Genomic DNA, 19971 nt, shown 5'->3' on the forward strand with positions numbered 1-19971 from the left:
TTCCGCCGGTGGGGGCCGCTTCTGGGTTCCGGTGGCCCCCTCGGCCGCGTTCGGGCGTTCCGGGGGTAGCCCTGCTCCCCGTCTCCGCCATGGCCTTCGCCGGCCGCCGCGACGTGCCGGAGCCTCCCGACTTCGGCATCCTGAAGCGGCTGGCGCGGGACCAGCTCATCTACCTGCTGGAACAGGTCCGGGACGGCGGCTGACGGGGATCGGAGGCTGGGCTGGGCTCGGCCGTGCCCGGGACGGCGGCGGGCGGGGATGAGGCCGGGCTCACATCCCGGAGAGATCCCGCACCGGGAGTGGTGGTTGAGGAGACAGTGGGATCGGGGGGTATCGGGCGCGGTAGGGAGGAGGTATGCCCGGGAGTGGCCCGGTACCGGCAGAGGATGCGCTCGGCCTCGGGACCACCCTCGGTCAGCCGGCGAATCGTCTGCCCTCAGCTGCCGGGGAAGAAGGACCTCTTCATCGAGGCCGACCTGATGAGCCCCCTGGACCGCATCGCCAACGTCTCTATCCTGAAGGTACGGCCAGGCCGGGGGCGGGCAGGTGCCCACCGCCCGTGCCGCCCGCTCACGGCCCGGCCTCTCCCCGCAGCAACACGAGGTGGACAAGCTGTACAAGGTGGAGAGCCGCCCGGCCCTCGGTGCCAGCGACCAGTGAGTGTCCCCGCAGCGCGGCACCGGCGCTGCCGCGGCCGGGCAGAGAGGGCTGTGGAGAGCACGGGGCAGCGGGCAGGGGATGGATGCTTCTTCCAGCTGAGGGTTTGGCTCCGCTGGCCCGGATGGGTTACAGGGCAAAGGTGTTGAGGGAAAGGGGTCAGGAAAGGGCCTCTCACTCCTTTCCATCACTCTGATGTAGGTTCTGCTTCCTTGTACGGCCGCGGATCAGGACGATGCGGTACATCGCCGGTGAGTGCATCTCCACCTGCTGTCAGGGGCTGATGTCTTGGCTCTGTGCTGTGGTTTGGGCTGTGGGACCCCTTCCTGCATGGCCTGGGAAGTGGCACTTGGGAAATGCTTTGGGCATGGCCACAGCCTTGGCAGGCAGCCCCTGTGCCCAGAGTGCCTTTCTCTATCTGCTCGAAGTATTCTGGGTCATGTGAGATGTGGGACCCTGGAGCTCATCAGGCAGGAGGACTCGCGCTGGTTCAGGCCTTTACAGACCCCACACGTTTTCTGTCCGCAGACATCATCAACGCTGACAAGATGTCAGGGAGGAGCAGGAAGTACAAGATTATCTTCAGTCCCCAAAAGGTTGGTCTGACCCTGCTCTGCCACCCATTACAGTATCACAGTATCATAGTATCATCAGGGTTGGAAGAGACCTCACAGATCATCAAGTCCAACCCTTTACCACAGAGCTCAAGGCCAGACCATGGCACCAAGTGCCACGTCCAATCCTGCCTTGAACAGCCCCAGGGACGGCGACTCCACCACCTCCCCGGGCAGCCCATTCCAGTGCCCAATGACTCTCTCAGTGAAGAACTTTCTCCTCACCTCAAGCCTAAATCTCCCCTGGCGCAGCCTGAGGCTGTGTCCTCTCGTTCTGGTGCTGGCCACCTGAGAGAAGAGAGCAACCTCCTCCTGGCCACAACCACCCCTCAGGTAGTTGTAGACAGCAATAAGGTCTCCCCTGAGCCTCCTCTTCTCCAGGCTAACCAATCCCAGCTCCCTCAGCCTCTCCTCGTAGGGCTGTGCTCAAGGCCTCTCCCCAGCCTCGTCGCCCTTCTCTGGACACACTCAAGGATCTCAATGTCCCTTTTAAACTGGGGGGCCCAGAACTGAACACAGTACTCAGTGCAGAGTACAGGGGCAGAATGACCTCCCTGCTCCTCCCTGCATCTGCCTGGCCTGTCTGTCTTTCACCCCTTCTATGGATGCCAAAAGGAACCTATTTCTAACCCAGAAACGTTGTGATTGCCTGGGAATGAGCTGATCTTTCCTGTCTGGAAGAAAGGTTTTTTTTCTGTCTGTCTGGGCCCTCAGGCTCTTCCCTTCTGTGGAGGTTTGGGTGTAACTGCCCCCCCCCCCACTCTTATGAAATCATTCAGACTTCCAGCTGGCTGGAAGTTAAGGAACAAGGCTTTATATTTATGGCTTAGCACCATATACAAGCAGGTATTTACAATATATATACAGCTACAGACAGAAATAGACAAGGTAAAAGTAATAGACATACAATGGCCCTCCCAGAAACCAGAGTCCCCAGGAGGGGCTCCCAACGACCCCTTCCACCTGCCTTCCACCCCTCTATCTTATCCCAGAGTTTGACTTATGTGCAAGGTGAGCTGTGAGGATTGGCCAGGGAGGGTTAGAAGCAGAATTAGTTGGATTATACAGCAAAGGCCCAGGGAGAAAGCACAGGCACTGACTCTGATAGGTAGAGACTGTCATGCTTTCTCACACTCTTCCTCTCATGCTGTCTTATCTGTGTTTGTGTCCTTATTTTCATACATCTCAGCAAGCCTATGAGTGAAGCAGGCATCACCATTGTTTTATTTTGACAGCCTATCATCTAATTTCCCCCATTAAAATATTCCAGTTTGCCTCAAACTAGCACACCTTCTCTTCCAGTTTTATGCCTGTGAGATGGTGCTGGAGGAAGAAGGAGTCTTTGGTGGTAAGTGAGGCTCTGATGCCTCCTCCTTCCCCTCCCTGAGTATTGTTTCTGCTGAGGGCTGAGTAGCTGTCACCTGTCTGCCCCAAACCTAGATGTCACCTGTGATGAGTGGTCCTTTTATTTGCTCCCCCTGGATGAAGACATCATCAGCATGGAGCTGCCTGAATTCTTCCGCGACTACTTCCTGGTCAGTGGGGCACTGCTGCTGGGATGTGGCCCCGGGAGGGTGGCACTTTCCCCTTGCTCAGCTGTTGGACTTGGGACAGAAGAGTTTTGTTTGGAGAGCAGATGCGTGATGTCCTGTTCACCTTCTCAGCCCTCACTGTAGGCTCTTCTCAGCTGTTCTGGGTGGCTTTTTCTAGGGGTGGCTGCTCAGATAGGCTGTGATGCCTCCACTCCTCCTTCTGCTCCCTCCTAAACAGCTCGAGGGTATCCCAGCCTGTTCCTGACCATGTTCCTTCTGGAAGCACTATGCCCAGGGTCTGCCAGTCCAGCTGTGTCCCCAGCCCACCTCCAGCAGCCGTTTCCCAGCCAGCCTGCCTGCCAAGGCTGTCTCCCCACTGTCCCATTGTCCCCGCAGGAGGGAGATCACCGCTGGATCAACTCAGTCGCTCGAGCGCTGCAGCTGCTGAGCTCCCTGTATGGGCCCTTCGGCAAAGCCTACGGCATCGGTCGGTGTGCCAAGGTACAGCCGCGCTGCTGGGCTCAGCCAGGGCGCGAGGGAGACTCTCTGCTCCTGTAAGGGTGCTGCTTGCAGAGAGTCAGATCCCATCAGACATGTGGCAGCACATCCCTGTAAAGGTGGCACCACACTGCTGCCTCTTCCCAGGCAGCCCTGGAGGCTTGGCAGGTTGGCAGGGAGCCTCTGCCATCTGGCTCTGTCTGGCTGTAAAGGCGACGTTGCGCTACTGCCTCTTCCAGGCAGCTCTGGGGCTAGGTTTGGGGGTGGGCTCTGCCATCCTGCATCTTCCAGCCAGCGTGGCATGTGCCAAGGTTCAGTAGTGTCTGCTGCTCATTGGAGTGCTGTGCAGCACCTCATTCCCTGGAGGGGAAAAGCTTGTGCCAAGCCTTAGGTAGCTGCAACTAGTTGGCCACATGTGATGCCCTGACTGGCACATCATGGCAAGATGTGAGGAGCTGGCTTAGTGGGACAAGCTTCAGCCCTTGGTGGGAGCCTGGGGCTGCTCCCCCAGGCCATGATGTGCTCTGCCCTTTGCAGATGAGCTATGAGCTGTGGCGGGACCTGGAGGAGGAGAGTGAGGGCGAGGTCCAGGGCAGGAAGCCTGAGATTGGGAACATTTTCCTCATGGACAGAGGTAGGCTGGGGCGAGGTGGGCAGTGGGGGAGGGGAGGCTGCCAAAAAGGAGCAGTTTGGGCGGGCAGCTCATCTAGAGAAGTATCTGCAGTGAATGGGGCAAGCAGAGCCCATGCAGGCAGTGGGCAGCTGGAGCAGGAGGGCAGCCTGGGCACTTCTCTCCTTGCAGACACGGACTACGTGACAGCGCTGTGCTCACAGGTGGTCTACGAGGGGCTGGTGGACGACACCTTCCGCATCAAGTGTGGTAGGTCACTGGGGAAGGGCACAGGGTGGCACTTCTTCCACGCACTGAGAGCCTCCAGGGTTTGTGCTGGGTGTTGCCAGCCCCTGGGTGTGCATGCTGCAGCCGGGGCTGTTCCTGTGGGTCAGTTCCTGCAGGGGGCGCTGTGGAAAGCTCCCTCAGTCTGCCCTTGTAGCTGGGTGGGCATCCCCCATCTCTGCTGCCTTTTGCAGCAGGGCCAGCATGTGCAGAGGTGGCTGGCACAGAGCAGCTCCTCATCCTTCTCTGTAGGGAGCGTGGATTTTGGGCCAGATGTCACCTCCTCTGACAAGAGCATTAAGGTGCTGCTCAATGCCCAGGACAAAGTGAGTTCTCACGTGCCCTGTGGGATGTGGGTGCTCCTGTGCCCAAGTGGCCTCAGGAGGCAGCTGAGCAGAGATTTTCCTCCCTTAAGCCTAAGCAGGCATCCATGGGCACTGCTGGGCTTTGGGGTGCAGACTGGGGTTAGGGCATGGGGACTAGAGAAGCACATTCTGCAGGCACTCCTGGGCTCCCGGAGTCCCTGCTGGAGGGTGTGACTTGCCAGCCAGCATCTGGGGGCACCAGCAGGGATTCCACCTTGTCTGACTGCTGGCAAGTGCTGGCTTTGAGCGCTGGGGGCTGTGGCTGGGCTGGCACAGGCGGCTGTGTGGAGCCTGGTGCCAGCTGTGCCGCCCACAGGTCTTCAGCCAGATCCGCAATGAACACTTCTCCAGCGTCTTCGGCTTCCTGAGCCAGAAGTCACGGAACCTGCAGGCACAGTACGATGTGAGTGCCAGTCCATGCCAGCCCAGCCAGCAGGGCACCCATGCCACTGCGCCCCTGCCACCTGCTCACCTTTCTGCCTGCTTTGCTGCCCGCAGCGCCGCCGTGGCATGGACATCAAGCAGATGAAGAACTTTGTCTCCCAGGAGCTGAAGGGACTGAAGCAGGAGCATCGCCTTCTGAGCCTGCGTAGGAGCTGGGGCAGGAGCACGGGGAGGCCCTCAGCTGCTGCTGTGGGTGCCAGGGCTCACAGGGAAACGGGGAAGTGAGGAACTGCTCAGATGGTGCCCAGGAGGGTCAGATGTCCAGAGCATTGGGCAGGGGGCAGAGGCCATTGGGGTGTGTCTGTAGTAGAGCTGGGGGTATGTGAGATGTGCAGAGCCTGTTACTCCTCCAAAGCTGCCTTCTGCCCCAGTGAGGCCACAGCTAGAGTACTGGGTCCAGTTCTGGGCTCCCCAGTGCAAAAGAGACAACTACTGGAGAGAATCCAGTGGAGTTTCTGAAAATGCTGAGGGGCCTGGAGCATCTCTGTGAGGAGGAAAGGAGGAGAGCCCTGAGGCTGTTGAGCCTGAAGAAGGGTAGCCTGAGAGGGGATCTGCTCAGTTCTCAGTGAGAGTGGGAGGCAGGAGGATGGGGCCAGACTCTTGTTAATGGTGCCCAGTGACAGGACAAGGGGCAGTGGGCACAAACAGGAACCCAGGAGGTTTCATCTGAACAGGAGGAGAAAATTACTTGGTGTGAGGGTGCTGGACCTCTGGAACAGGCTGCCCAGAAAGGTGGTGGAGTCTCTTTCTCTGGAGAGCTTCCAACCTCCCCCTAGCCATTGTGATGCTGGGCAAGCTGCTGCGGATGTCCCTGGTTGAGCAGGGGGACTGGACTGGGTGATCTCCAGAGGTCCTTTCCAAGCTCATCCATGCTGCTCTTCTGTGATCTCTCTTGGCTGTACAGATATTGGTGCCTGTGAGTCTATCATGAAGAAGAAAACAAAGCAAGACTTCCAGGAGATGATGAAGGCTGAACATTGTGAGTGCTGTTGCCTGCCACCCATTCTGTTGCTACCCCCATCCCAGTCATTGCTCCTTCACCCTGTCCTGTGACCCACAGCCCCAGTGTCGGGCAGCCTCACACTCAGATGCCCCCTGTGACACCACAGGCCTCCAGACTTGGCGTCATAAAGTCAAGCCCCATCTTCATAGGGCTGGTGTGTGTTGAGTGGTCCAGCAGTGCACATCTGCCCTGTTCCCTGGGGCTTAGGGAGGGAGGCTGAGCCCTGGGCCTGGCCTCAGTGTACTTCAAAGAGCCTAGGGATGGGTGCAGTGATGCATCCTCTCCCCCATCACAGCGCTGCTGGAAGGCTTTGACATCCGAGAGAGCACCAGCTTCATCGAGGAGCACATCGACCGCCAGGTGAGACCTGGTGGGACACGAGGAACAATTTCTTCTCCTTGAGGGTTGTCAAGGCCTGCCCCTGTCTGCCCAGAGTAGTGGTGGAGTCTCCATCCCCAGAGCTGTTTTAAAGTGTGGAGATGTGGTGCTGAGGGATGTGGTTCGGTGGTGACCTGGGGCCATGGTTAACTCCACAATTCCCAAACCATTCTGATTCTGCTGCTCCAGCTGCCCTGCTCCACTGCAGGGACCTTGGCTCAGCTCCTGCTCCCACACAGGTGTCCCCCATTGACAGCCTGCGCCTGATGTGCCTCCTGTCCATCACGGAGAACGGTGAGGTGTCTGGCTGTGCTGGGCAGGGATGGGTGGCACTGGGGCCTTGGCACAAAGCTCACCCACTGTTCCCCACAGGTCTCAACCCCAAGGACTACCGCTCCCTGAAAACGCAGTACCTGCAGGTGAGCATCTAGGGCTCGCAGCAGAGCAGGCACTGGGTCAGGCTGGGCTTCCTCTCCCTGCTGCTCTCACCACGAGGCTGCAGGCAGCTACCATGGGCAATGTGCAAGCCCTGAGCTCTGCCCCAGCCTTACCCTTTGCCTTTGGGCTTGCTCCAATGGCTTTGGAAGCCCTCTGCTGTGAGGCCGGGTGGGAAGTTGGGGTTGTTCAGCCCAGGAAACCTTCTGGTGGATTTTCCGTGCTGCAAGGGACTAATCAGAAGACTGGGGACAGAGTTCTGAGCAGTCTGTTGTGACAGGACAGGGGTGATGGTTGGAACTAAAGGAGACTGAGACTGGAGAGTAGGGAGAAATGCTTGAGACAGAGAGTGATGAGAGCCTGGCCCAGGCTGCCCAGAGAGGTGGGAGATGCCACACCCCTGTACCAGTTTCAGGGCAGGTTGTTCAGAGCTCTGAGCAACCTGCTCTAGTTGATGTTGGTGGCTGCAGAGGTTGGATTAGATAATCTCGAATGGTCCCTTCCCATGCAATCCACTCATTGATTCTGTGACTGCCACCTGATGAAGGTGGCACCAGTACCCTGCCACCTTCCGACGTTATCCCTGACCCAGCTGCCCCCTCCCTAGAGCTATGGCCCTGAGCACCTCCTGACCTTCCATAACCTGAAGCGCATTGGGCTGCTGACCGAGCAGTCGGCTGGGGACACCCTGACGGCCGTGGAGAACAAAGTCAGCAGGCTGGTGACTGACCGTGCCGCGGGTGAGAGCCAGCCCGGGCCCCCACGGGGGTCCTGGGGCCCTGACCTGATCCTTGGCAGCTGCTGCAGAGCCAGGTGGAAGCTATAGGCACAGAGCACATCCTCAGGCATGGTGTGAACTGCCCGTGAGGGTGGCAGGGCTGGCACTGCTGCCCTCACTAGAAACAGCAGCTCTGCCAGCCTGCAGCCATGAGCAATGCACAGGCTCTGAGCCACTTTGTGTCCTCTCTTCCAGGGAAGATCACAGATGCCTTCAATTCCTTGGCAAGGAAGAGCAACTTTCGAGCCATAAGCAAGAAGCTGGGGCTGGTATGTCCTCGGGGGGCTGTGATCCCCCTGCTGCCAGAACAGCTCTGCTCAGTCTGTCCCCATGCCCAGCTCTCCAGGCATGGCACCCTGTGCTGCACAGGGCCAGAGCTGCTGCTCCAGGCAGCTGAGAGGCAGCTCGCAGGGGCTCACTGGGAGCTTCCTGTTCTGCCCACCCTTGGCCCCCAGCACATCAGAGCTGGGTGCTCCAGGAGTGCAAACCCAAATGATTTGATGAGTCTGTGACTGAATGATTTGATGAGGCTGTGTGGGCTCAGGGTGGCAGGGCCAGGGAGGCAGAGCTGTCTGCAGCCCTGGGGGAGTTGGTGAAGTCCCAGGCAGGCTGGCCCCATACCCACACCTCTGCAGATCCCACGGGTGGATGGAGAGTACGACCTGAAGATGCCTCGGGACATGGCATACGTGTTCAGCGGGGCCTACGTCCCCCTCAGCTGCAAGATCATCGAGCAGGTGAGCCCACCTGGAGCTGAGCACCACCCTGAGCCCGCTCCTCCTGCCAGTACCTCTATGGGGGTCTCTCAGCCCGCAGCCTCCCTCGGGCTGGTCCTGACCCCCAGCCCCATCCCTCAGGTGCTGGAGCGCCGGGGCTGGCTGGGCCTGGAGGAGGTCGTGCGGCTGCTCAACGGCAACGAGTTTGCAGTCTCAGGTACTGAGGAGGTTGAGGTGGCTCCAGCGGCTGGCTGGAGATGGGTGCGCCTGGGGCTGGCAGGTCCCACGAGTCTGTGCCTCCTCACCCAGACAGCACCGTGGAGGACAATCCCACCTGGGACTACCAGCGCGTCATCCTTGCTGTCTTCCTGGGCGGCTGCACCTTCTCCGAGATCGCTGCTCTTCGGTTCCTGGGGAAGGAGAGAGGTGGGCGCGGCAGCGGTGGGGAGCTGCAGGCCGTGGAGCAGGGAGCAAGCTTGGGAGTGCTCCTGGAATCACGGCCTCAAGGCCACAAGGGCTGTACTCAAGGGCAAGTGGCCTAGAGCCCATGGGGTTCAGTGAGATCCATGCGACCTCCCACTCACTGGTCTCCACAGCCAGCCCTGCACTCCCCCACAGCTCTGTCCTGTCACTCTGCCTCGGGACACTGCAGGGGCTGGCAGGGCACTGATGGCTTTTCTCTGCAGGGTTCAAGTTCATCTTCCTGACCACGGCCATCACCAACAGCACCCGGATGATGGAAGCTATGATCGAGACCAAGGCGTGAGGCCAGGCAGGCCTGGCCAGGGATGGAGGTCGCCGAGGGAGACCTGGCGGCGTTCTGCGACCTTCTGCACCCCTGTACTAATAAACATCTCTGCCGCTATGGTTCCAGCTTGGACTGGTGCTGCAATGCTACAAGGACCCTGAGCCGAGGGCGACAGCAGAGCAGGGCAACAGGTGTGTGCCTAGGTGGCCAAGAGAGCCAATGGCATCCTGGCCTGCATCAGGAGCAGTGTGGCCAGTAGGACAAGGGAGGTTATTCTTCCCCTGTGCTCAGCGCTGGTCAGGCCACACCTTGAGTGCTGTGTCCAGTTCTGGGCCCCTCAATTCAAGAGAGATGTTGAGGTGCTGGAAGGTGTCCAGAGAAGGGCAATGAAGCTGGTGAGGGGCCTGGAGCACAGCCCTGTGAGGAGAGGCTGAGGGAGCTGGGAGTGTGCAGCCTGGAGAAGAGGAGGCTCAGGAGTGACCTCATTGCTGTCTACAACTACCTGAAGGGAGGCTGTAGCCAGGTGGGGGGTGGCCTCTTCTCCCAGCGCACCAGCAACAGAACAAGGGGACACAGTCTCAAGTTGTGCCAGGGGAGGTCTAGGCTGGATGTTAGGAGGAAGTTGTTGGCAGAGAGAGTGATTGGCATTGGAATGGGCTGCCCAGGGAGGGGGTGGAGTCACCATCCCTGGAGGTGTCCAAGAACAAACTGGATGAGGCACTCGGTGCCATGGTCTGGTTGATTGGACAGGGCTGGGGGAGAGGTTGGACTGGATGATCCTGGAGGTCTCTTCCCACCTGGCTGACTCGATGGGTGTAGGACAGCCCCGGGGCTGGGGCTGACGCCCAGAGCGTCGCCCGCCTGACGTCACGTGTGGGCGCCCAAGGCGCCGCGCAGGGCCGGTGGCTGCGGCAGCGGCTCAGCAGCGCTGCCGCTCGGGATTGGCCAGACGCGCTGGGAGCCTTTCACTTCTATTGGCTGGCGGGCGGCTTGGGGCGGGGCCGCGGCGGCGGTTATGGGCAGTGCTGCGGCGGCGTTGGCAGCCGCGGGGCTTGCGGGCAGTTTGAATCGGAGGTGGAGAGCGACCCGGAGAGAGTTGCTGCGGGTGGAGCCGTGTTGAGAGGAGCTACCGAGAGAGAAGCGCAAAGCGGAGCCGCCATGAACAGAGCCCGCACAAGGCAGAGGTGCGGGGCCGGGGAGTCCGCGGTGGTGAAACCGGGCAGGGGGCAGGTGGGACTGGGCACCACGGAGGAGGGGCCTGAGACGAGGTGGGGGTTGGCAGCGCCGGGGCAAATTAGGGTGGGAATCTCAAGGAAATAGATGAGTTGGGGAAGCAACTGTGGGGTTCCGGGACAGCTGGGGAGGCAGGGAAGGCTCAGGGTGGGGCAGTGCGGCGGCACCAGGATGTGCCAACCCAGACAAGAGGACGGGAACAGGGAAAGCGGGTGGTGGAGGGGCCCCGGCAAGCGGGACAGAGGGTGGGGGAGGCAGGCGGCCAGCGATGCTGGTGCCGGCCCCCGCCCGCCGGCGGTTGATGTTCGTTGGGTACCGGTGCTCTCAGCGAGGTGCTGGCGGCCGAGGTCGTGGCGGTCCTGACCGAAGCCATGGAGACGCTGCGGGAGATCTGGGAGGAGATCGGAATCCCGGAGGAGCAGCGCCTGGAGCGTACTCGTACGGCCAAAAAGTACATCAAGGTGAGGGGTAGGGGGTTCCTGAAACAAGGAGGTCCCGGGACCACTGCCTAGCCCCTTCGGCTACAGCCAGCCTTGCTTGATCCTTGAGCCAGGGTAGCTCGATGTGAGCTTGGCCAGAAAGCCAGAGCCAGTTGGGTCTATCAGGAGCTCCGAGGGTACTGCTGCACCCTGCCCTCGTCCCCTTTCTGCTGGGCCACTCACCCTACCTGCCCATCTTTCACTTGTCCCCTAGAGTGTTTCTTTAGCTACGGTTCCACTGCCTTGTCTGCTCTCTCTGTGTGTCCCCTTCTCACTCCCCAGCCCTATCCCTAACCGTACCTGTGCCACAGGAGCTTCTGGATGAGATGGTGGCAGAGGAGGAGAACTTGAAAGAGCGTCTTCTGAAAAGCATTGAGCTGTGTCAGGAGAAGCTTCGTAGCCTCTGTGAGGACCTGCAGCTGGAGCCCTTTTCGGTAAAGTATTGAAGTGTTGCTTTGCCCTCCTAGGCTCCTGCTGGCAAGAGGCTTGTGCTGCCTGGGCTCCAGCTGGGTGCCTTGGAGAGACCAGAGCCACTTTTCCTGCAGCCTGGTGGAACTTTGTACCTGCCTGGGGAGTCCCTTGCTCAGACCTGGGGCTGCTGCTCCAAGTCTTCAAGAAGCCTAAAAATGTGGCTCAGGTGTGCAAGGTGAGGGGGAGAAAGCTGATATCTGGGCTTTTGCAGACAGAAGAGAAAGGTACTATTCTGGAGAGAGAGAAGAGCTTGAGGACACGTGTGGAAGTGCTGCTGAAGCAGAGGTGGGACAGGAAGCAGGAGCTGAAGAACCTGCAAGAGCAGGAGCAGGACCTGTGTGACATCCTGTGCACCACTCCGTTCTCCATCGATGCCAAGGCTGTGCCCAGCCTGGAGGAGCTGGATCGCTATCGGCGTCACCTGGCCTCTCTGGCTGCTGAGAAAGTAAGGGAGGAGGGGTGGTGATGTCACCCAGGGTGGCAGGCGTGGCACTGGCTGGGTCCTAACTGTGCTCCTCACCTCAGGAGCAAAGGCAGGAAGAGTTTGTGCGCAGCAGGCGGCAAATCACCCTTCTGATGGAGGAGCTGGAGCACATTCCAGACACCAGCTTTGAGAGGGATGTGGTGGATGAGGATGTGGAAGCCTTTTGCCTGTCCACGGACAACCTCGCTGCCCTCCAGGAGCTGCTGCGGCAGGTACGTTGGCATGCTGAGGCCGTGGGTGGGTCCTGGCAGGAGCTGGCACCGCGATGTAAGGAGCAGCTCCTCAGCTTGCAGGCAGCCTGTGCTGCAATGGCTTCTGGGGAGCTTTTGCAAGGTCTTACAAGTGCATTTCAGTACCTGGAGGGGACCTACAGAAGGCTGGGGAGGGACTGTTCATAGGGGCCTGTGGGGATGGGATGTGGAGCCCTGCACTGGAAGTGAAGCAGGGCAGATTTGGGTTGGATGTTGTGAAGGACTTCCCCCCGGTGAGGGTAGTGAGAGACTGGACCAGGTTGTCCAGAGGTGAGGTCAAGGCCTCATCCCTGCAGGCATTCCAGCTCAGACTTGATGTGGCCCTGGGCAGGCTGATCTGGTTGGAGGTGCCCCTGCTGACTGCAGGGCTGTTGGACAAAAAGCCTTGGGAGAGTCCCTTCCAACCAACCTGATGCCACTTGCGAACGTTGGAAGGGGAGCTGGGGGCTTTGCTTGCAGCAGAGCAAAGGAGCTGCTCATGCCCCCGGGCCAGGCTGGCTGCCCCTGAGCCCTGCTCTCCTCCTGCAGCTGGAAGCTCGTCGGGTCCAGAACGAAGCTGCATGCACAGAGCTGCGCTCCAGGATCACGCAGCTTTGGGAGCGCCTGCAGGTGCCCGTGGAGGAGAGAGAAGCTTCTGCAGTGCATGTGCCTGGGTGCAGAGCCAGGACCAGGAATGCTGTAAGGACCTTCCTGTGGCTTGGGAGGGGAGCTGGGGTAGCCCTGGGTCAGCACTCCTGGTGATGGAGCTGAAGTGGGGCACTGCTTCCAGCAGTGTCCTCGCTGCAGGAGGCCTGGAGTGGGAGAGCTTCCAAAGCTCATTTCCAACCAAAGCATTCCCTGGTTCTATGAAGGGAGCAAGCCAAATGCTGTCCTCACAAGTGGAGGAGCTGGGAGTTGGTTGTCTCAGCTGCCTCATCTTGGAGGCTTCTGCCGAGGATAATCGTGGCCTGCTCCTGCTGGTGCTGCCTTCTGTGAGGCTGTGCTCTGGTCCTGTTGGCAGCTGCAGCTGGAAGTGGAGCGCCTGGAGGAGCTGAAGGTGCAGAACATGAAGGCAGTGATTGAGGCGACCCGGGCAGAGCTGGCTGACTATTGGGAAAGATGTTTCTACAGCCAGGAGCAGAAGGAGGCCTTCAGCCCCTACTATGAAGGTGGGTGCTGGCTCTGGCTGCTCATGGACCCCCAGAGGGAGCTGCAGGCTGCCCGGGAGCCACAGGGGCCCTGCTGCCTCTGAACGTGCTCTTGTCTCCTGTGCAGAGAGCTGTACAGAGACCCTGCTTGAGCTCCACGACGCTGAGGTGGTGAAGATGAAGCACTATTATGAATCACACAAAGACCTTTTTGAGGCTGTGCAGAAGTGGGAGCAGAACTGGAAGCTGTTCCTGGAGCTGGAGGTATTGTGCGGGCAGGAACATGGCTGAGGGCCAGGTGAGGGCAGTGCCTGTCCCTGCTGCCAGCTGCAGCAGGCTGCTGGAGAGGCCAGGGGCCCCCAGGAAACCAGAGTGGGATGGTGAGGGGCTGGGGTGCTGCATGCAGAGCACTGCTGAGGTTTGGGATGGGGTTGGCTTCCTCCAGTGGCCCTGTCCCGTGCTGGGCTGTCAGAGGGGTGGTGTGTTGGGTGCTCTGCTGACCTCCCTCCCTTGCCAGAGGAAGGCAACTGACCCCAGCCGCTTCACCAACCGTGGGGGCAACCTGCTGAAGGAGGAGAAGCAGCGAGCAAAGCTGCAGAAGGTGCTGTCAAAGGTAGGCTCAGGCCTGTGCAGCAGCGACTGAGGGCGAGCACAGTGCGTGGAGCCAGCAAGGGCTGTCTCGGTGCGTGGAGGTGGCCACGTTCTGGAGAGCATCCTCTCCGCAGCATCCTTGTGTTGTCACCAGCTGCAGGAGGAGCTGGAGGTCAAGACCCAGGCTTGGCAGCAGGAGCACCAGGCAGTTTTCCTGGTGAAGGGGCAGCAGTTTATGGAGCATGTGAAAGAGCAGTGGCAGCTGTACCACCTGGAGAAAGAGAAGGAGAAGCAGGAGAGGGTGAGTGTGGAGCTGAACCTGCTGCCTGCTAGTCTGGGGAGCTTCTGCTGCAGCAAATGCAGCCCTGCTATGGCTGCCCCAAGTCGCTGCCCAGGGCTCTTGGTGCTGTCTCTGTCTGCATGGTCACCTCTGAGAGCAGGACTGGTGTCCACTGCTGTCGGTGTCTGTGTGTATTGAGCCCCTCCCGTGGCCCCAGCTGTGCCAGAACCACAGCTCTGGGTGCCTGTGCATTTGTGTAAAGGCAGAAGCTGCTGTGGGGCTGTGCCCTGGGCTGCCCTTGGCCTGGCAGCTGCTCGCTGCTGGAGTTCCAAGCTCAATTCCCTCTGCAGCAGCTGAAGAGAAGCCGTGAGATCGAGGCAGAGATGTTGTACGGCAGCACCCCACGGACACCCAGCAAGCGCCGCGTTCTTGGCCCACACACACCTGGCAAAGTAAGGAAGGTAAAGCTGTTTGTGCCAGGCTGGCACACTGCCAGGCGCTATGCACTGTGCCCGAGATGGAGACCTGTTTAGGGTTGCCCTCACACCATGTAGGAGTGAAAAGAGTTCAGGACAACAGAACCAGGGACTCGCCACAAGCGACCTTTCAAGCGCTTCCAGACCAAGCCACTTGCAGTCAGAAGGTTCATCTGCACACAGAGCAGGTTGCTCAGAGCTCCGAACAACCTGACCTGGAAATGGGTCCAGGCATGAGATTGGAGATGCCTCTCTGGGCACCTTGCCCCAGGTTCTCACCACTGTCATTGTCAAACCTTTTCTCCAATCTGAATCTCCCTCTTTTTAGTTCGTTCTCTCCCCTGTTGTCCTGTCACAACAGCCCCTGCTCAGAAGTCTGACCTCAGCTTTCTCCCAGACCTCTTTAAGCACTGAAAGGCCACCAAATTGTCTTTGGAGACTTACCACCTTCAGGCTGAACTGTCCTGACTCTCTCAGCCTGGCCTCACAGCAGAGAGCTTCCAGCCCTCCCATCATCATTGTGGTCTCCTGGCCATGCTCCAGCAGGTCCATGTCTCTGCTGAGAACCGTAGAGGTGTTCCCAGAAGCTGAGAAAGGGCCCAAGCTGTGGTCTCCTGTTCTCCTTGGACACAACTAGTTAGGACCCCCATCCTTTCCCAAGCAGAGTGCAGCTGCCAGGTTCCTCCCTGTGTGACACTGTCCTCTTCTGCTGCCCTCAGCTCAATGGCACCACCGCCTGCACACCCAACAGCACCGTTCGCTCTGTTCTGGGGCAAACCAGCTGCCGCTCGCCCCTGCCACGGCTGCCGCCTTCTGGAGGGAAGGTGAGGTGATGGCTGAGCTGGGACAATGCAGCTCCAGCTGCTGGCCTGCTGGGCTTTGCTGGCTCCCCTTCCAAGCTCCTGGGGTGCAGAGACGCTCGTTTGTCTTTGTCTTGCACTGCTGGGTTGTCACCAACCTGGCAAGATGCTCTGGGGACCTGAGGGAAAAGAGGAGGGTACCAGCAGTGTTCCTCCTGTGCTGGAGGCACATCACTGTTCCTCTGTGCCAAGCCTGCAGCTTGGAGGACCTTCCAGCAGTGGGTGTGTTCTGGCACCAGAAATGGACTCTGGAGGGCTCCTGGTGCTTATCACTGCTGTGCCATGGGCAGCTAAATCAGTGCAGCTCCCCTAGCCTTGCCTGGTTCCTGTGGCCTGTCTGACCTCAGCCTCTCCTTGCAGCTCAGGCCAGCTCGAACTCCTGGCCACATGACCCCGAAGACCCCTCGGGCTGGATACAGGGAGCAGAACAAGGAGAACGTGGCCCAGCAGCACGGAACCACCCTGAGCGGTGGGTGCACCCCCAGAGCCCCTGCCCAGCAGAACCTCAGTGTTAGTTCTGTTCCCAGCACCTATTCTGCGTTTGCGGTAATTCAGCTCTCCTACCCTCACCTCCTGCTCCTGCTGCCCCCTGCTCCCCGGGCACCCCACAGGCTCTGGCTCTATGGCTCTTCCCAGGACAGCTGCCTGGCAGCAGGAGGGAGGGACAAGGTTCTCAGCCTGGGGCTGTTCCCATCTTTGGCCTCATACCCCAAGATTTTCCTCACCTCCTTGAGGGTGACACTTTCCTGCCCTCTTCTGAAGCAAGCTGTGGGGGGAGCCCAAAGCAGCTGGAGCAGCCTGCCCTGCCCTCCCCAGGAGCTGCTCCTGCTTCCCCACACCAGCTCCATCCCCTCATCCCCATCTCTCACTTGTCTCCACAGCGTGACCTTTCGAAGGCATCGAGGTCCGACGCCATCCTCAATTCCACCGCCACCACTGCCTCCTGCCGCGGCGCTGCTGCCGCCGCCTCTAGCTGCCTGTAGCCGCCAGGCGGCGCTGCTGGGTCAGAGCTCAGGCAGCTGCTGCCCCTCTGCCTGCGCCCCCCGCGCACTGGGCTCACTCTGGCTGCAGGCTGGGCACGGTGCTGAGGGGTCCCCCAGCAGCTGCAGGGCTGGGGATCCAGGGGAGGTGCAGGGGGATGGAATGTGAGGGGCTTGAGCAGCAGGGCACTTTGTTCAGGGTGAGCAAGAGCTGTTTTATGTGAGGAGGTGTTGCAGAAAATAAGTGCTTAAAAAGAAGGATTTAATAAAGGTTGCAGTCCATGTTCCCAGCCTGGCCCTCGCTTGTCCTCGGCGTGCGTGGGGCTGCAGCCCAGCTCCAGCCTGACAGCTGTGTCACCACGGGGGCTACACCGCAGCAGATGCTCCTGGGGACTGCCTGCCCCATCCCTGGGAGCAGAGCGAGGCAGCAGGGGTGCGGGAGCAGAGCTTTGCCTTGACCTGTGGAATGAGTTACGGAGTAGATATGTTTGTTACAGTGCTGAGTGCAGGGGCGAGGGCTCCACCAAACCTGGCCCCCTGCCCTGGCACAAGCCCTAGTTTATGTTTCAAAAGCAGACCTCTCACTCTCTGTCCTGGTTCCAGCTTCTGGTTGTTGTGGTGGTTGTGTGAGATAAAGGTCAGCAGTCTTCCTCACTGTCTGCTTTTCTCCTTCAGTCAAATTTTGCACCTGGCTTCCCTTCATTCCTTCATTAATTTCTAGTTGGGATGTTTCAGCTCCCCCTATCTCTATCCTGCTTTTTCTAGCCAGAAAAAAATGCAAACCTGCACTTTTCAAGGCTGTCCACTTAATTGCTATAACACTTCTGCAAAGCTTGAGGACAGCTGCCTCCTCAGCTGTTAGATGGGGTCAGGGAACAGAACAGCAGCCCTATAATCCAGGAGGAGCTGGTTAGAGACTTGTTGAGCCTTTGGATCCTCAGAAGCCCATGGGACCAGATGGGCTCCATCCTAGGGCACTGAGAGAGCTGGCAGATGAGTTGGCCAAGCTGCTCTCCATCATTTAGCAACAGTCCTGGCTCACTGGAGAGGTCCCTGAAGATTGGAGGCTTGCCAGTGTGGTGCTCGTCCCCAAGAAGGGTCAGAAGGAGGACCCAGGAAATGACAGACCTGTCAGCCTGACCTCAGTGCCAGGCAAGATACCCGAGCAGATCATCCTGAATGCCATCACAGGGCACCTACAGGCTGGCCAGGGGGTCAGACCCAGCCAGCATGGATTTAGGAGAGGCAAGTCCTGCTTCACCAACTTGATCTCTTTTTATGACCAGGTGACCCACCTGGTGGATGTGGGGAAGACTGTGGATGTAGTCCACCTCGACTTCAGCATGGCCTTGACACTGTCTGCCATAGCAAACTCCTGGCCAAGCTGGCAGCCCATGGCTTGGGCAGGGGCACTCTGTGCTGGGTTAGGAACTGGCTGGAGGGCTGGGCCCAGAGAGTGGCAGTGAATGGTGCCACATCCAGCTGGCAGCTGTCACTAGTGGTGTGCCCCAGGGATCAGTGCTGGGCCCAGTCCTGCTTAATATCTTCACTGATCAGCTGGACGAGGGGATGGAGTCCAGCATCACTAAGTTTGCAGAGGACACCAAGGTGGGAGCAGGTGTGGATCTGTTAGAGAGTAGAAGGGCTCTGCAGAGGGAGCTGGACAGGCTGGGCAGGTGGGCACAGTCCAGTGCCAGGAGTTTTAACAAGTCCAAGTGCCAGGTTGGCACTTTGGCCACAGCAGCCCCATGTGACTTCATCATAAAAAGCCACTGAATTTGTCAGGCATGGTCTGCCCTTGGTGAAGGCATTGCTGGGTACCACCAGTCAGCTCTGATTTGTTTTCCATTTGCCTTAGCAGAGCCTTCAGGAGGATCTGCTCTATGCTCTTGCCAGGCACAAAGCTGAGAACTGACTGCTCTGCAGTTCCCAGGGTCATCCTTCTTTCCCTTCTTGAAGCTGGGCATTGTTTGCCCTTCTCCAGTCAGCAGGAACTTCACCAGTCTGCCATCACCTTTCAACTATGATGGGCACTGCTTTAGCAACTTCATCTGCCAGTGCCCTCAGGACCCATGGGTGGATCTCATCAGGCCTCACGGACTTGTGCACATTCAGATTCCTCAGGTGCTGATGGATGTGATCTTCCATTACAGTGGGCAGAGCTTCCTTCACCCAGTCCTTACTTTTGCCCTCTGGGACTTGGGCATGGTGGTTGGTGTCCTTGCTGTTGAAGACCAAGGCAAAAAAGAGCCTCTGCAGACCCCTCTCTTGCTGCAGCCTGTGGAAAGCTCTTCCAAGTGCAGTTGTGTCAGCAGAGGTTGCCACCTCCTGTCCCCAGACACTGATGATTCCCCAGGGCTCCTCTGCTCCGTCAGGCTGAGCTCTCTGTTTAATTTTCCAGCCCCTTCCAATTCTTTCTTCCTCTGACCCAGCCCTGGCAGTTAAAGCCCCTGGTGCTTTATGGGCCCCTTGTTCAGCAACCCCTGGCTCAAGTCTGTATATGGGTTGCTGAGGTGCTGGTCTCATGTGCAGGACACCCTGCACTGGGCACCTTCTCCCATTGCAGCTCAGCTCTTTCCCATTTCTTGAGCCAGCACTCCCTCTCAGCCACGTGTCTGCCCTCAATAGCTCAGCCTCTGCCAGTCTGACTAGTGCCAGGCACTGTGTGTCCCACTCACAGCCTCCACCTTCTCTTGGGCAGTGACTGCCACTACCTGGCACCAGCTGTGGCAGTACCCATGGTGGCACAACTCACCCACGCAGGGTTTCACACACCCCAGTGTGTGATCCAAGTCCTGCCCTTCATTGCCCACATGCTCCTGCCCTCCTTCGTGTGCCAATAATGTGAAATGCTCATCATGGGGGCTGGTGCCATCCTGGGATGGGCCCCAGCTTGTCCTCTCATGCTTGCAAGTTCAGGGCCAAAGTGATTGCTGGGATGGTACTGGTGGTGGCGCAGCATGGCCTAGAGCAGCTGTACCCAGGCTGCTGGCTCTGCCTGAACTCATGGGCACGTTTATCAGCTCAGGGCTGTGCCTGTCACCACACAGCACCTGCAGGACCACAGACACCCCTCTCACAGGTGACTGCAGCAGGGCAGGGCTCAGGGCAGAGCACGGCCAGGAGCTCCTGCCTGCAGCTGCTTGTACCAGGAGGCTCTCACCTGTCCTCTCTCCCTGCCAAAGCATCAGAGGAGCTGTTGCAGAGGCCCCATGCCCTGTAGTATCTGCAGGGAAATGCCAGTTCTAAAGCAGCTGGGGCACAGGCAGAGGAGGTGGTGTGCAGGCCTAGGGCACGGTTTCTTCCTCAGCTGCCAGCACCCAGTGCCAGGTCATGTTCACTTTTTCCATCAACTGACAGCCTTCAGTCTTGCTCCTGGGGACATACAAGGGAACAGAAAGAACAACCACACCTGGTTGTTCCAGGCATGGGTACAACCAGTGAGGAAACTCAAGGTCACACTTGAAAACACAGGAGGTGTGGTTTCAGGCTGGAGGCAGGAGGAGGGGAGAGGCAAAGCTCTGCTCCCGCACCCCTGCTGCCTCGCTCTGCTCCCAGGGATGGGGCAGGCAGTCCCCAGGAGCATCTGCTGCGGTGTAGCCCCCGTGGTGACACAGCTGACAGGCTGGAGCTGGGCTGCAGCCCCACGCACGCCGAGGACAAGCGAGGGCCAGGC

The 19971-nt window shown here is 59.2% G+C and overlaps 2 protein-coding genes across 5 annotated transcripts; both read left to right on the forward strand.

The window, feature by feature from the left end:
- The first annotated feature begins 11 nt into the window (after nt 1–11).
- VPS33B (VPS33B late endosome and lysosome associated) lies at nt 12–9188 on the forward strand. The gene is made up of 23 exons (XM_064157827.1): nt 12–185; nt 441–521; nt 595–656; nt 859–908; nt 1186–1253; nt 2574–2619; nt 2712–2806; nt 3200–3304; nt 3839–3935; nt 4104–4181; nt 4449–4522; nt 4878–4964; nt 5060–5150; nt 5910–5984; nt 6304–6368; nt 6626–6680; nt 6759–6805; nt 7429–7561; nt 7795–7868; nt 8235–8336; nt 8457–8532; nt 8625–8741; nt 9002–9188. The coding sequence occupies exons 1-23, from the start codon at nt 90–92 to the stop codon at nt 9079–9081; spliced, it is 1854 nt and encodes a 617-aa protein (XP_064013897.1). The 5' UTR covers nt 12–89; the 3' UTR covers nt 9082–9188.
- Nucleotides 9189–10069: 881 nt separating this feature from the next.
- PRC1 (protein regulator of cytokinesis 1) lies at nt 10070–17220 on the forward strand. Of its 4 annotated transcripts, none has more exons than XM_064157822.1 (14): nt 10070–10247; nt 10625–10757; nt 11087–11209; nt 11458–11691; nt 11772–11942; nt 12510–12659; nt 12982–13129; nt 13236–13372; nt 13626–13721; nt 13854–14000; nt 14330–14440; nt 15175–15279; nt 15676–15861; nt 16197–17220. In XM_064157822.1, the coding sequence occupies exons 1-14, from the start codon at nt 10222–10224 to the stop codon at nt 16296–16298; spliced, it is 1869 nt and encodes a 622-aa protein (XP_064013892.1). In that variant the 5' UTR covers nt 10070–10221; the 3' UTR covers nt 16299–17220. The 4 variants fall into 4 exon arrangements, with proteins under 4 accessions (XP_064013892.1, XP_064013894.1, XP_064013893.1 ...); XM_064157824.1 differs by having other exon boundaries at nt 15676–15825; XM_064157823.1 differs by having other exon boundaries at nt 14330–14431.
- The last annotated feature ends 2751 nt before the right edge of the window (nt 17221–19971 follow it).

This window comes from Pogoniulus pusillus, chromosome 17, assembly GCF_015220805.1.
Source record: "Pogoniulus pusillus isolate bPogPus1 chromosome 17, bPogPus1.pri, whole genome shotgun sequence".
In the NCBI taxonomy this organism is placed as follows: domain Eukaryota; kingdom Metazoa; phylum Chordata; class Aves; order Piciformes; family Lybiidae; genus Pogoniulus; species Pogoniulus pusillus.